We start from the raw sequence: 16,531 nt of genomic DNA on the forward strand, positions 1-16,531 counted from the left end.
TGCCTATGTGGCACAGCTAATGAGGGGCCTCTTTTCAACATCGCAAGGTGATCCATTGATGGGTGAATTTAAAGGAAACATTGAGGACTTTGTTGCTTCCTTTACAGACCAACCTTTCAATGTAAAAAAGGCTGCTTTTCATCCAGATGTCTCAGGGAAGGTGGACTCACAGCAACCATCACAAGGAGAGGGCAGCTTGAAGATGTAAAAATATGCTTTGTGCGGCACTTGCATCATCAGCTGATGAAGGAAAGCAGCCCAATCAGACCCAATGTCTGCCCAGCACATTGGGCAGTCAAGCTACAAATTGATGCACCAATGGGAAATACATCACTGACACCTGTTCAAGGCTGTGTGAGCAGAGTGGACACATGCTTCAGAGATGAGAATCTGTGTGACACCCTAATCAATATGTCTAGCTTCTTCAATACAGATGGGCCAGCAACAGGAACAGACCATCCTTCACAGGGATGTTTGATATCTGTCTACTGCACATTTCACCATGATGACCCACTTACAGTATTGGTACAGTAAGTAGTCTATTTGTCCAGAAGCACTTGCGAAACTTGCTGTTTAATCACTAAGTTGCCCACTCACCAGTGTGCAGCCTGAGGGACCTTTCAGTGCAGCCAGACATTATTGTTTCTATTTCCATGTTGAACAATTGACATTTCAAAAACAAAAGGCTCAATTCATTGCAGAAGACCAAAGAACAACATCTACCAATAGCCCGATGATGAAGATTTGTTACCTGTTATTTGTCAGGTGCTGAAAACTGGAGTGGGGTTATTTCATGGTACATGCCATTGCCAAACGGAGAGCTGTCCTAGTGACTGATAGACCTTGACCGGTTGTTGTTTTATCAGCGTTGCTGCATGTGGTGTGAGTAATTTTCTTGTATTTTCTTGTAATTTTCTTGTATTTTCTAATGATCATATCACTAGTCAAATGTTTTCCGGTTCGCTCAGAGAATACTGCCCTCTTTCAAGGTTTTCAGATTCTCCCAGAGAGCGTATCGAAGCACCAACATTATCTGCTTCACTCACAGGTCACAGCCGCTCACTAATGCTCTTGCATCATCTCACAGGTACCACCTGTTAAGGTTCTTGGTTTTTCTCAGAGTGCGGCCACCCACAGGGCTCAGTCTCCCACCAACAATTGTGGGTTCTCCCACAGGATGCAGTCACCACTTAAGGTTCTCAGATTCTCTAAACGGGTGCAGCCACCTTGTAAGATTCTCAGGTTCTGTCACAAGGCAGAGCCACTACTTAAAGTTCTTGGGTTCTCCCACAATTCAAAGCCATCCCAACAAATGTTCAGGTCTTTCACAGGGTGCACCCTCCCACTAAAGGCCTCAAGCTCTTTCAAAGGGGGCTTCTCACCACTAAATTAGTCAAGCTCACCCACAGACCACTGCTGCTCATGCAGGCAGGCAGTCTCCCTGTCAGGCCAACCACTCCCCAATTACTGCCTCATTCCTTCCCTCTGCACAACATATTACAGGAGGTTTAGCTGCCAGCACTACACTGACTAGCTCCCCCACCTAAGGAACTGCCCGCAATAAAGGCAGTCGATGCCTAGATGTCTGATTATGTAGTCAATAGGGTAATTCCCAAAGACAAGCACTGCCTGTGGTGTGCCTGCTCCTAATCACTTGTTGAGGTGGCACCAACAACAGGAGCCTGCTGCTGACCACAGTTGATTGTGGCCCTTGGACTGATTAGGCAAGTTTGACATTTGCAGGGGATTTGCCAAGGCTTAACCAATGTTACAGATTTGTTGCACCCTTGCCCTGGGCAATATTATGGTGTTCTTCTCACTCTTCACCACTGCAGGAGGGGTTGCTGCCTGTGGCATCTGGATAACCAGGTGTAGTTTCCCGTGCCACTGGCAAACATGGCTACTCATTGTCCTTAACCCAAGGACAAAGCCAATTCCCTTTCCCTTATTCCCTAGCTTTACCCTCTTCCCAGGGACCACCACCATGAATATGATTTCAGGCTCCTTCACTCTTACAGTCTTCTCTGGTGGCAGAGAAACTATTCTGAAACCCAGGACTGGGCAGTGTAGGAGAGGTTGTGGACATTGCTCCTTGGGGCACCTGTAAGAGTGTGAAAGCACTAGCTATGTTAAAAAAACTAAAACAAGACTACTCGAAATGGACTAATGCAAAGCGGCATTTAAAGTATCAACATGATGCAGAAAAAATGTTCTCTGCTCTAAATTAGAAAAATGGCTCATCCTTCTGGTCCTTGGGTAAAGAAAGAAACTGCCAGAAATCGTTGCAGCCTAATCTGAGTGCGAGTAAGGTCTGGGCTGAGTCTTTTACAAACCTTTATGGGGAGTTGCCCCTGGAAGTAAGCAAATTAAATGAGGGTGAAAAATCAGAGCCACTTAGTTTATAGATACTAGTCCGGAGGAGGTATATGGTGCCATTATTAAGTCAAGAGTTCAAATGCGCCTGGACCTGATGTCCACTTCAATTTCATCATAAAATCCGATACAGACCTTTGGTCTTGGAAACTCTCAGAGCTTTTTGTGAATATTAAAAACACAAAACCATCCCTACCTCTTGGAAGGAGGCGATAGTTGTGATTAGACATAAGGCAGGAGATAGTTTGGATCCAGTAAACTACCAGACTGTATCATTACTGGATGGGTCGTATAAAATCTTCTCAACCTTGGTTTTGAATTATCTACGTAATCAAACAAAAGTACTGCTGTGTAATGATATTTACCAATCAGGTTTTAAGAATGGGGTAAATATCTCCCTGAATTGCCACATTATTTGACTCTTGATGACTAAGGCTCATGTCACCAAAAGACAGATTTGTATTGCCTTTCTAGATATGAGAAAGGTGCTTGACTGTGTTAATCGGGCCCTTTTGTGGTCAAAGCAAACATCTCAGGGTTGTCCTCCTGCATTGCTTGACATGTTGAAGGCTCTTTACTCTGAAACCCGATTGAAAGTGAGATTGGATACCACTGGAAATACCTCAGGGTGGATAAGGAATGAGAAGGGCCTACGTCAAGGCTGCGTTATGGCCCCCTACCTCTTTAAAGCCTATGTACCATGTTTGGGTACCTCCTTTGCAGAAATTACTACCTATCCTTCACGATTGGGAGCCTTTTTTTATCCCGTACCTTTTGTATGAGGACGATTTGGCTTTGTTTGACTACACCCCAATAGGTCTTCAGAGAGCATTGTTGGCAGCTAGTTATTATTTCAAGAGTGTGGGTCTAGAAATGAGTGTTGCCAAATCCAACATTCTCATTTTAAATAAATTAAGAATGAAGAAAACAAGGACATTTCATTGGTCTTTGGATGGACAGAAATAAGTCCAACGTTTTACATATCTGGGAACTAATATATGTAGCACTAATAAACTTTATGGACAATGGTCACCTAGTGAGACTGCAATCACAAAATCAATATCTCAGTTGAGGCAATTAGGAAATATGGTCGATTTTCACTCCTCCCTGTACGGAAAGTTTGACACCCAAAAATTATTCGTAGTGTTATGCATGGTGCCGAAGTTTGGGGGCAAGCTTTTTTGTAAGGTGCTCTTGTTGCCACAGGGCACCTCTTTGCCAGCAATAAGACACATACAAGGCATTAATATCAATCCAAGCCAGGATAGACTGGAGTAGTCTGCAACTATATAGAAGCCCTCTTGTCCACCAAGGTGTCTCTTTGTTTGTAAACCTCTCTCTGAATGGGCTGAAAAATGTACTATGATTATGGCAGGGTATGGTATTTCTGAGGAAATGCTTGTGTGTAGACCAAATGCAGCCAGGAATTGCCTGTTTGATTTGGATTGGATTGAAAATGGGAGGTTGTTGTCATCATATAAGGTGTTTGTGCACTTTATCTACGATATAAGTGCTAGTGGGAGAATGAATGGTACATAACAAAAATACCCCTGTAAAAAATGTATGTGCACTTGGCTCTACTTGAAGCTACATTTATTTGCCACGTGCATGATAAAAGGGTTTAAAGAAAATATTGCAAGATGTGAGTGGTTATGCCGGCTTTGTCATACTGAAAATGAAACCCTCTTTCACTTGGTAATGGCATGTTATAAACTTGCAGTTCGGCACGATAACACAATAGGAAGGTTTCTGTCTGTTACAAGACTTGAAGGGACTGAACAAATGTGACACACCTTGCTTAGTGATCCACCAGTGTCTGTGATGATTGAAGCTATGAGATTTTTAGAGATGATATTTCTGGATCTATTGCCCTATTGAACTATATCATGGGGGGATTAAATTAAAATAAAATGTGGATTTTAATTGTGAAATATCTTCTAATGATTTATATCCCGATATTCATTTGTATTTTGTTTTAAAATTGTATGATGAATTAGGTAGTTTGTGGTGTGATGTAATATCTTTGGATTCATAATTCTTATGAATTGATGAATTGAATTGTTTTGTTTTATTTGAATTGTTCTTAAGGTTTATTGGAATTGTGTATTTTTAATTCTCATATTTTGTGTGAAAAGTTTATTTCTTGTTGGTTAAACATTAACACGCAATAAATAAATAATACAAATAGATTGTTACATTTTTATTACCTAAAATGATGCAGGGAATTCTGTTCCAGAAAGGATGGTCTTCTATTCAGATTCCACTTTCATAAATCTCATGCCAATCGCATACTCTATTAAAGTTGACATTGTTGTACTAGTCTCCTGACATCTACTCTACAGCACCAGCCCTGCAGTGGCACAGATCAGGTTGAAAGGTCACATGAGCATCCCTAACAGCTAATGGAACCCAAAGTGACATTAGTCAGAAAGGACCTATTCACAGTCTATGCCTCATATAACAATTATAATAATTGTGTAACCTTCTCAGCCTGCTGGCACATCACACTGTAAATATAAGCTTGGCCTGGTATGGCACAATGGTTGTTAGGATCACACAATTGTACAGTCACAACAATCGGATACCACACACATGTCAGCTCTGCGAGCAACAATTCAGTTTTGACAGGGAGGGAGGTTAGAGTACTTAGAAGGGAAAGGTAGGCTTAGAGTAGTGTTCTACAATCTTAGCTTCTGTTAGGGCTCTCTACCACGTCTTGCCAACCTATGTTCTGCAGGACAAGGCACTCTGGGTATTATGTCAGAAATTAATTTGTTAAAAAGCCTGGATTGGACCCCTTGATTTTGCACTGATTGCCTGTGACATTTTGAATTTATAAGGAAGGGAGTAGCCTCTCCTTATTTTATTCATATTTAGACTCTCAAGAAAAGTTGAATTATTCACTGGACCTCCGTTTGGAATACAGTCTACTCCAAAGTCATCTGCCAGAGAGAGGAAGGCAGAAGGCATCCAAGGCAGAGGTAAGCTCTTTCACATCACCACCCCGAAGGGACAATATGGGTGAACAGATGTGAACCAAGTCATCTCTGCAGGTTGCTATGGAACCGGTAGATGTTCACTGGAGGTGAAGGACCCTCAGTAGGTGCCAGTCAACCTCGTGGAGTAGAACTTCAAAGGTAAATGACTCATATGGTCCTGGAGCCCCTGCATTGGGACAGCTGAAAGAAGCATATGGAATTAAGTTCTACCACGTCAAGACATCTGTGAGCCAACTTGACAATCCTCAATGCACTTCAATATGACCTATGGTCTGTTTTTGGAACTCTATGAACTTCGAACGGGTTGCTGCACTTTGAGCCATACAGATGCTAGCTTGATCCATTGCAAAAGATTGCCTCAATAAACTCAGTTTTCTGGTTCAACATCTTTGGAGTAACTAAAGTGCCGACTTGACTTCTGGACGCCATTGACTTGCGTGCCTCTCATGCTGGCTCTAACCGGCAGTGCCATTATCGCACAGCTGACTCAACTACCGCTCGGATCTGTTGGAGACTGTCATCTTGCTGTCTCGGATGCCAACTCAAACCATCGGGAGTCTGCACCTTTGAATTGACTCAACGCTGAACGCACATGGGATCACATTGGAGCAGACATTTCAACATCAGCTAGAGCGCCTAGAATCCTGGCATAATTCCCCTGACGGGCAAAGACAAGAATAAAGGTACTGTAAAGAGGCTCTGTCCCCCTGGTCCACTTTGTGGGACCATCATGATTTAAACCATAGTATTTGCTTGCCCCTTAAAAGATGTTAACTCTCCATGTTTATGATTGGTATGCATCAATGCTCTAAATTATCCAACCATGTGCCTGGTATATGTTGTATATTTAGCCCTTCACTCCCTTACTCAGAGTTCTAATAGACTTAGACTTATAATTACACTGGCCAAGTCTACCATGCTCAGAATACTCTGCTTCCATAGTCCATGATGTAGCCATTGCCTAGGTTAATGTATTGTAAGGTTGCCATATTCTCATCAGAATTTCAGAAGGCAGTTTCTGCTTGAATAGGTATATTTTATATATACATGTATTAACTCAAAACGGGCCTACTTGCCACCTTTCATTTGTTGGTTGCAATACGCTAAACACAACCCTCTGTAAGCATTTCCTGTCAGGATTGTTACAGAGAGTGATGTAATATGTGATGTCATAAATGACCAAGTTGTGATGTCATCTGTGATGCCATGCATAGCGGTATGCACAGTGCATGGTGGAGGAGTTATGGTTGTGTAATTTTGAAGGTTTTTAAAAGAGCTATTTAACCATAGCGTTCCGTTAACAACTTTTTCCAACTGATTTTCACAGGTTTCTCTTAGGGCAGCTTAACCATAATACCCCTTTAACAATGTTTTTCCATAGATTCTCACCGGTTTTTTATTAGGGTAACTTAACTATAGCGTCCCTATAACAATGTCTTTCACTGAATTTTAATAGTTTTTATAACTGAAGATTTTTCATGATGCTCCAACACTGTTTCTAAGGTATTTTAGCCATATCCACGTGTCCTTGGGTCTGTACCAGGTGTTAAGAGCCCATGGACCAAGTTAATAGGCCCGAATGAAGCAACAGCCTTTAACAAGGGCACTGGGACGTTATCACCTGGTACAGCACTAAGAAGAAAGGATTATGGCTATTAGCAGTCCCGGTTAATGTTCCAGAGTGCTAATAGGAATGCATTTCTTTGAAAGAACAGGTCAAGGAGCACGCAGCCTGTTTTTTCAAAGACATACTCACCTAACATAGCCCAGTGGAAATAGAAGCAATGCTCTGAGAAGAATCCATCTTCTATCTTCATGGAAAGCTGACGGACTTGAGAGGCGCAGTGGCAGCACAACCCCTTCAGGTAAGTGGGAGGTGGAAAGGGATTAGGGAAAAAGGGGAGAAAGAAGCAGGGATGCCAGGGAGAGGGAGGGAAGATGGTGTGCTGCAAACGGGCAACTGAACCATAACGTCCCTTGAACCAAGTTATTTCAAAGAATTTGAGAAGTCTTTATAACTGTGGTTGCTTCATGCGGGTCCATCTCTGTTTGTAAGTTAATAAAATTGTCTCTTTTAACAAATATGCCATAACTATAATGTTCCTTTAACAAACATATTTTTGTAGTGCACATTGATGTGTGTCACCTTGAGCAGGGCATGCTAGGGATGAAAGTAATGGATGAGTTGTTAGGAGCATGGCCCATGCCTCACTGCTAAGCCATCCACAATAGCCACCGGATGTGGCCTGCAGATTCACCAATTGTCACTGTACCCTCGTAATGGGACTATGGGACACAGTCCATGGTAAGTGGCACAATTCATGGGGCATAGACGTCAGCCTTGATGCACACCCTGCCAAGCAACTCACAGGAGACATTGGGTCTTGTCTGCGGCCTGGCCCAGTAGCCACTTTGAACACATAATTGGACCCTTGGCCCAAGTGCATAGCTTGCAGCCATAGCAGATGTGAACAATGTCTGGAGCTTAGACTTCAGCCATGTTGAATGCCCTCGAAGGATCTCAGTAGATATTAGGCCTGGCCTGTGGACGGACACAGTGGCCACTTCAAGTACAACGCCTGTCCTTGGCGGTCATGGCCAGTGGTTAGATGGTCCAGGACATGGTCTTCAGGCATGCACAGTTCGTTCTGGCTTCTGGCTATGGCTGTAGAGCATGCCTCAGACTCCAAAGTTATTTAGATATTTATTTGGAACTACTTTCTGGCAATTTTCAAAAAGAAAATGATAGACGATTTAACACTACATTTGTGAAAGCACACTTATCGGACCAAGCTGTCACTCCTTGCACAAATTTGGTGAAAACCTATACAGTGGTTTGTGTTTTAGGTACAACACAAATGTTTTAAAATGCAAGTTAATTGGGATTTCACAAAGATTGGGATTCCCTCTAACTTTGCCCCACCTTGGTGAAACCACATGTAACTTTGCCAACCAGGTTTATGCCCTCTCTTGTTGATCAGTGTTTGCGCAGCAGTCACTGAAGCTGCAGAGATCGCTGACCTCATCTCGTACAACAAACGTGATGCCCTGTTCATCACTGAAACATGGTTTACCCCATTCTCCCCACATCTTTTCAACATCCTCCTACCCCATGTCTATTGCATCCAACATGCCAACAGGCAAGAAGGGCAGGAGTCAAAGTGGCAATCATCCACAGGAGTGAGTATGCATGCTCCATTATCCCCTCATCCCCTCTCCCAGAACAAGCTCATTTGAATCACTCACCTGCTGGTTCCCTCTATCACACAAGTAATCCATCAGCTTCCACTTCATCTGCAGACCATCTCACAGGAGTGACTCTTGCATTGCAGACATCTCCAACGTACGCTCCTCTGTCAAATTAGCACATTCATATAATGGGCCTCATTACGACCCTGGCGCTAAGGGGTTAACGGTGCCGTAAAAGGCTGCAGCGCCGTTAACCCCTTAGCGCCTAATTACGAGGTCCCTTTGTGGCTCCCGACCTTAACGGCTGGTCTGGACCAGCCGTTAAAGTAGGGACCCGCAAAGGGACCTTGAAGGTAATTACGGTACCGCAATTTGCGGAACCGTAATTACCACCTTCCCCATTCCCATTGAGCCCTATGGGGCAAAAATGGGAATGTGGAAGGGCCAATGGTGCATGGGGAATTACCACCCCGCCAACCTTGGAATGGGGTGGTAATTCCCCATTGCACCATGGCGGACTCGTTACAATACCGGCAGCAACCATGGTGCTAATAGCGCCATTGGTTACCGCCGGTGTTGTAATGAGGGCCAATGTCTTTCTCTGTGATTTTAACAACCCAGAGTAGCACGCTTTTCGCACTGACCACATCCATGTATCTTAAGAAAATTGTGATCTCCCCCACGCACAACAAAGTCAACACCCTAGTTTAGTTTACTTTGGTTAGTTTATTTGTAAAGCGCTGCCGAAACCTCGGGTAACTGGGCGCTAATTCTTTAAGTACAGCAGTAGTTACAGATTGTTGCACATATAAATGAGAATGATATATTCCAGTATTGTTCGAGGGACCTGGTTACAGAGTGGTCCAGGGAGAAGCATAGTAGATTATGGCAGGCCGGTTACAATTAGGTTTGCCGCAAGCATAGTAGATTATGGCAGGCTGGTTACAATTAGGTTTGTCGCAAGCATAGCATACATTTGATTGAGCAGGCAGATAATAGATTAGTTGCAAATACATAAATAAGGTACTGGATCCGTTTAGGAATAGCTAAGAGCCATAGTCTGATTATTGTTGGGTGCTAAGCAGTTCCTTGACTTTGGCTCTAATAGACCAGAATGAAGTGTCGGCTCTTATTGCCGTGGGCAGTGCATTCCACTGTTTGGCTGCCTGTACAGGTAAGCTAATTCCCCCAGCTGTTTTCAGGTTAAACTTTTGTATATTGAGTTGGTGAAGGTAAGGGGATCTGGTAGGTCTGGTGAAGTTCTGTCTCGTGAATTTGGCTGAAAGGTAGCGTGGGGCAGTCTGGTATAGGCATTTTTGAGTAATGACCAACATCCGCAATTTAATTCTATCACGGATGGGGAGCCAGTGGGATTCATTTCTGAGTGTGGAAATGTGGGCCTTACGTGGAAGATTCAGAGCACAGCAGAGAGCATTATTTTGGATTATTTGTAGTCTATTCAGGTTGTTGTTAGTAGAACCAAGGAATAGGGTGTTGCAATAGTATAACTTGGACAGTATGAGGTCTCTAGCCAATGTAAGGCGGCCTTTGTTGGATAGGAATGGTTTGCAGGCATTTATTAGTTTGTTGGTATGGGCTGTGGCTGAGATTGTGGCATTAATTTGCTTCTTAAGAGAAAGTGTAGAGTCAAGGTACATCCCCAAAGTTTTGACTTCTTTCGACACTTTATGATGTTGCCATCAATGGAGACGAATTGGTATCTCGGATCCAGTTTATTGAGGCGATTCTGTGAGCCGACAATAAGCAGTTCCGTCTTATCATCGTTTAAGCAGAGGCTGTGGGTGGCCGTCCATGCTTGGATTTCTAGGTAAATCTCGTTTAGTTTAGCAACATCCTCATTATAACTCCCCGTGAGGTCAATGAGGATCTGGGTGTCATCCGCATAATTAGTGTATGTGACACCCAGGTTGTCAAGGCGGTCGAAGAGGAGCTTGGTAAAGATGTTGTAAAGTGTGGGGAGATACAGGAACCTTGGGGAACTCTGCATTCTATTGGGACAGGGTCGGCGGCAGTGCCACCAGATGGGGAGAAGACCCTGGTCGTTCTGTCCGATAAGAAGGACCAAATCCAATTGGTGGCATCCTGGGAGAATGCAGCAGCCGAGGAGAGGTGTTCGGTGAGAATTTTGTGGTTGACTAAGTGGAAGGCTGCGGACAGATCCAACAAGAGCAGGATGGCCAGCTTGCCATTGTCTTTGGCTTCATCCATCTGGATTTTTAGATCCAGGAAGGCTGTTTCTGTCCCATGCCTAGGTCTAAAGCCAAATTGTCACAGTCTTAGAAGGTTGTTGTTCTCGAAATGTTGTTGTATTTGGAGGTAGGCTACTCTGTCTAGTATGTTTAGGAGGAATGGGACTGTTGTAATGGGTCTATAATTGGTTGGAGTGTTGGGGTCCAGGTTGGGTTTTTTAAGCAGGGGTAAGACCCAGCCTCTTTGTTTGGGACAGTTGCATTTTTGAACGATGTGTTAATCAGAGATGTGATGAATTGGGCAAGGTCTCTGGCCCCGTCCTTAATGACTGAGGCAGGACGTCACCTAGACAGTTAGAAGGTTTTAGGCTTGCTGTTATATTTATGACTTCCTCCTCTGTGATGGGAGAGAAGTGAAAAAGGGGGCAAACAGGGGGCTGTGGGGTGTGCTGGTTGCTTGGATAGTCTTTGGCCATGAGACTGGCTTTTTTGGCTTCTATTTTAGCTTGTAGTAAGGTTATTTTATTTGAGAGAGCTTGTTGAATGTTGTTGCACCAGGTTTTGTCCTTGATGCAATCATCAGTGGGGGCACAGGGGATTCCAGTTCTCGTAATATGGAGAAGAGCTCTTTCATGCCCGATTTGGCATTGTGTATTCTAGTATTGAATATCTAATTTTTGGCATTCAACATAGCGTCTTTATAATCACTCACCTGCTTGTGATGTGAAGATTTAGGGGGTCATTCCGAGTTTGGAGGCAGCCATGGTGCGACTAGCACCATGGCTGCCTCCAAACCCGGGTCCGGGTCCGGTGTCTCTGAATGGGGACTTACTGGGTCATTCCAACCTTGGAGGACCCGGTAAGTCCCCATTCAGAAAACCATTCCCCATTCCCATTTGAGCCCCCATAGGATTCAATGGGAATGGGGAAGGAGCTAATAATTTGCGGGCCCTTTATTAGCTGCCAGGTCCCAAAGGTCAGACCAGCCGTTCCTGGTGGGACCCGCTAAGGGACTTCGGAATAGGGCGGTCAGGGGTTACAAAATTATAACATTTACACCACATTTTTGAATGTGCTTATCAAAGGTTTCATGATTCCCTAGTTTACATTTGTGAAGAATAAATGTGCATTCAAACATCACAAATTACAATTATTCATTCATCATGTAATATATACTGAATACAGGTGCTCTGCAGTGACATGAGTGTTTGTACACAAGAAATGTGCACTGTATGTCAAAGCATTGCATATAGCATGATGATGCATACACCAAACACACACCTCTACGCATATGCATCAAACCTTTAATTAAAACATCTATTATGTTTTATTCATTCTGACCAAGACAAAACGTTTTACATAGTAAACAAAAAAATTAACCTCTGCATTTAACGCTACTTTGTGGGATAAACAACATAGGAAGACCACCAAGGATGTTGGGGCATAGATTTAAGCAATAACAACCGAGCCGGTGTGCCTGATCAGGTGGTAATGACCGGGGGCCCAAGTTATAGGCGCCCCAGTGGCGTTACCATCTGATTCGACCTGACAGCCAGAGTATTATTACCATTAACACCCCGGTTTTTAATCAGTGGTACTGATAGCAATCATTTTGTTTGAAGGAACAGGACCCGCAGTTTATAACAAATACTTAACTAAGATAGCCACCATGGAAATAGAAGGCAGGGCTCCATGAGGAGTAAATTTCCAAGGCAGCCTGGGATGGGGCGCAGCAGTGGTGATACCGCCGATGAAGGAAGTATGTAAGTGGGGAGGGAAGGGAGAGGAGACTCGAAGGAAGGGGAGCATGGGGGAGCAGGGCGGGTACGATCAGAGTTCACATTGTTCAGAATGCAAGCTTGGATTGTGTGACTCAGCAATCTAACCAAGCAATCTGATTGACTGCCACACCCGCCCAATGCTTATTATATTGTTTTTTGGGGGACCTTAAGGCAGCCTTGGATAATGTGAGCTGAGATTTGTCATGGGCCACATTGATAAATCAGGGAATTCCGTTGCAACTTCTAAAGCTATAAGGTCCCTCTTAAGATGGGGTCAATGTGTTGAAGAGACAGAGCCTTTCCCAGAGACTAGGGGCATATGCCATGGATGTGAAATGGCTCCTATTATGTTCTCATTTTTTTTTAAATGACCTTGCCACATCAAATAATAATTTCGCATTTATATAGCGCTACGAACCCTCAGGTATCTGAGCGCTGCTTATTATTACCCACAGTGTGTGGTGCTCCTTTATCGACCTCGGAAGGATGAAAGGCTGAGTTTGGCCCTGCCGGGATTCGAACCTGCGTTAGCAAGCTCTGCCCGGGTGTCAAAGTGAGCACGGTACTCGCTGTGCCACTTGACCGACTATAAATATGAATCCTTGTAGGAAACGACCACATTCTGTTAGACTAATACTGCATGGTGTTAACATTCAACATATTGACCACTTAGGGGTGCATTTCATTCAGAATGGGAACTGGCACGTGTGGGATTGTGTGATTTTTAGGATTAGTACACTACGAAGTGAGGGAGCTTACAAGTTCTTCATGTTGCCTTGGGGATCCCGAAAATGCATATCAGCTGTAAAATGCAGACACAGTGAAGCTATACCTTTCCTTGCCGATGTGTTCTGAAAGGCTATAGAAGCTCCTTCTAACACACACATCAAAAAGATATTGGGCATCATTACGTGGTAGGCGGTAGCCATGGCGCTATTAGCGCCATGGCTACCCCCTTACCACATTCTGGGTTCGTGTTCCCGGAATAGGGACTTACGAGGTCATTCCGACCTTGGAGGACCCGGTAATTCCCCATTCTGGGAACCATTCCCCATTCCCATTTGAGCCCCCATAGGGCTCAATGGGAATGGGGATGGTGCTAATAACGGGCCCGCTCTTAGCGGGCCCGTTATTAGCTCTGAAGTCCCATAATGGGTCCCTTCCATAATGCCTGTTAAAACCAGGCGTTAGGGAAGGGACCCGCTAAGGGACCTCGTAGTAGGGGTTCCATGTGATATTTTCGCCGCAAAAATATTGCGATGCAAAAATATCGCCATATTTTTGCAGCGAAAATAACACATGGACCCTGCGGGGGACACCCCCGCAACCCCCGCATCATTTTTTTATGTGCGGGGGACACCCCCGCAATCCCCGCACCTAATATTTTCGCCACCAAAAATATTGCCTATGGCCGTTCCCGACGACCATATGTTCGGCGATATTTTTGCTGGCGAAAATATTACCTGATACCGTAGTAGGGCGGTAAGGGATTACCGGCACCGGTGCCCTTATCGGTGCCGGTAATCCCTTACTGTCTACCGCGTAATGAGGCCCACTGTGTGGCAACATAGAATTGAATTACCCAACCTAAGGATTGACAGATTCAAGAACATTGGGAAATCAACTCAGTATTGACAAGAATGTGAAAGACAAACGCCCTTTCACCTATTAACAGAATTTATGTAATAGGTTTAGCGAAACACATGTAGTCTGTATTTTGTAATGGTTGGTTTGTGCAGAACATAGAAAACATTAGTATTAGGGTTGAGAATTATATTTTGAGTCATTCAAACACGAATTGTGAAATAATATGTGAGCCCCTTGAGATATTACTTGGGTGTGTATTGATAGTGTCTGTGCAGAGATTGTTTTGCACTCATTTGGCAAAGGTTGTGATGTTTCGGTGGAGGGCTGCAATGTATGCATATAATGGACATATACAAAACAATGGAGTTGTTTTGATTGTTGGTGCAGGAAGAGAAGATGTTAGGAGGAGGAACTAAAGAAGTATAATAAAAAGGAAATGAAAGTGGGTTCATCCTGCATGCATAGAGAAAATTAAGAACTATTTCTGTAAACATTGCAATGTGTGACAGGGTCATGACCCTGTCAGGGGATGGAAGAGAGATGGGTGGACCCCATCCTCTAAGAATCCCTCATGTGCTATGCATGTAGATACTCACACCACCTTCTGTTGCAAATAATTCCTAACATTTTTTTTCTGGCCAGTGTTCTGTCTTTTCTATTTCAGTACTCCAACTCCCAAAGTGCATCTGGGAGCAACAAAGAAACCTGTACTAGAGCCAGGAAAGCAGAAACAAGCACAGCCAAGGAATGGACTGTGAATATCTCTGCAAACAAAAATGAGAAACGCAGCACCTTGTTAGAACTGATATAATATTGTTTCGTCCTCATTGTATATGTTGGCCTATGCCCAGTCGCTTTGCGAGGAAATCCATATTACAAGGTCGTGACCTTAAGTGAATCAAGCCTCCATTTTAGGTTAGAGCCGCCATTTTAGTTTATTGTACAAAGTCACCCTGTGGCCTAAAATGGCCGTCTTGTGTTCTCTTGTTCTTGCTTTAACCTCTCCAACCTCTGGAGGAGAGTTAATGTCCAACCTGCCTTCATGCTACATGTTAGGGTCATGTAGACCTTGTCCTTTGTTGAGCTTGTGATCAGGGGATTACCTGAATTGGCGATGTTAACCTACAAGTATACAAGAACAATAACGCTATGTGAACACGACATGCGAAACATTTGTTTGGTCTGTATTAAAGCAATGTGTAAAGAGTGTAAAGTTAAACTTAGAGAATAATAGTGTTTGTTAGTAAATGTATTAATAAGTAAAGCGCATGCACGAGATATGTAAATTAGGAACGAACCTGGCGTGACCCTAGCCCAGTACATGATTAACTTGTAAGAGGCTGGACATCGTTATAACGAAACTGTATAAATATGCTGATGTCCAGCTAGCAAATCCTGTTCACTGCTCACCTTGAACCCTGCTGGTGGTCTGTGTGATGTACCGATGGCCAAATAGCTATTTGTGTACTTTGTTTGTAAACTGTACAGAATTGCAATAAAGATTCTGGGAATCTTTACAAGCCCGTGTCGGTGTATTTCTCTTTGCATGGTGTAAAAGCCTTAATATTGTATTTTCTGATTCCACAGATGGTGCCCGAATAGGGACCCTCAAGATTGACTTAGTCTCGTTGAAGGTTGGCTCGGCTATCGGACCGGGATCGGACGGTGCCAACAGAAACGGCCCCTCTGGATGAGAAGTGAATTCCTCGACAGTACTGCACGATCCGATCCCTGAACGGTGAGCTGTAGCCCGAGACAACGTCTTGACGAGGGTCCATATATCGAGGTGGGTAAATTTGCCGAAATCACCAGACACGTGGGTCCTTAGCATTGTCCTTAGTAACCCGATCGGGCCTCCCAGTGCTTTGGTCAGGTGAATCGTGACCGGATTCTTAATTTAACCCTGACAATTTGAATTTGGCGCATTGTACTCGCGAGCACAATTATTTGACCAGGTAACACCAGAACTTTGATATGCCTGGGAAATTGTCTGCCTGCTTTAGGGCATTATTCCGCAGCGACAGACAATCTTTGGAAGATAGCCGTCCCGCACCACAGGAGGGGTCGCCGGTATGTACTATGTACTGTAAGAAAGGCTTTGGTAGTATAGCATTTAATGACATTTGGCGTAGACAGACCATCCATAACTCTAATCTTCGGTGGCCAACCAATGGTAGCTTTGAAATCCCTCGTATAGAATATCTAGAGTCTGTATTAGTAAAGAAAAAGGCTAGACCTGCAGCATTTGACACATTGCATAGTTGGAAAACAGAAGCTTTGCAGCAACAAAAGAGTAGAGAGAAACATATGCGTCGACATATGACAAGTGTCGAAAAGGCACGGTTATATGATCAAAATAAACAATTGGAGTCAGTTAGGAACACGGACAGGG

General features: G+C 43.8%; 1 protein-coding gene across 3 annotated transcripts in view; it reads left to right on the forward strand.

Annotated features, from left to right (window-relative positions):
- ITPRID1 (ITPR interacting domain containing 1) overlaps window positions 1–15,651 on the forward strand; it is an 826,173-nt gene extending 810,522 nt beyond the window's left edge. For all 3 annotated transcript variants that reach the window (XM_069613212.1, XM_069613214.1, XM_069613213.1), the window contains one exon: window positions 14,804–15,651. In XM_069613212.1, the coding sequence (XP_069469313.1) occupies window positions 14,804–14,950 (147 nt within the window). In that variant the 3' untranslated portion in view covers window positions 14,951–15,651. The remainder of the gene's footprint in view (window positions 1–14,803) is intronic.
- The last annotated feature ends 880 nt before the right edge of the window (window positions 15,652–16,531 follow it).

The sequence above is a fragment of the Ambystoma mexicanum genome, chromosome 5p (assembly GCF_040938575.1).
Source record: "Ambystoma mexicanum isolate Mex_15411 chromosome 5p, UKY_AmexF1_1, whole genome shotgun sequence".
NCBI classification, from domain to species: domain Eukaryota; kingdom Metazoa; phylum Chordata; class Amphibia; order Caudata; family Ambystomatidae; genus Ambystoma; species Ambystoma mexicanum.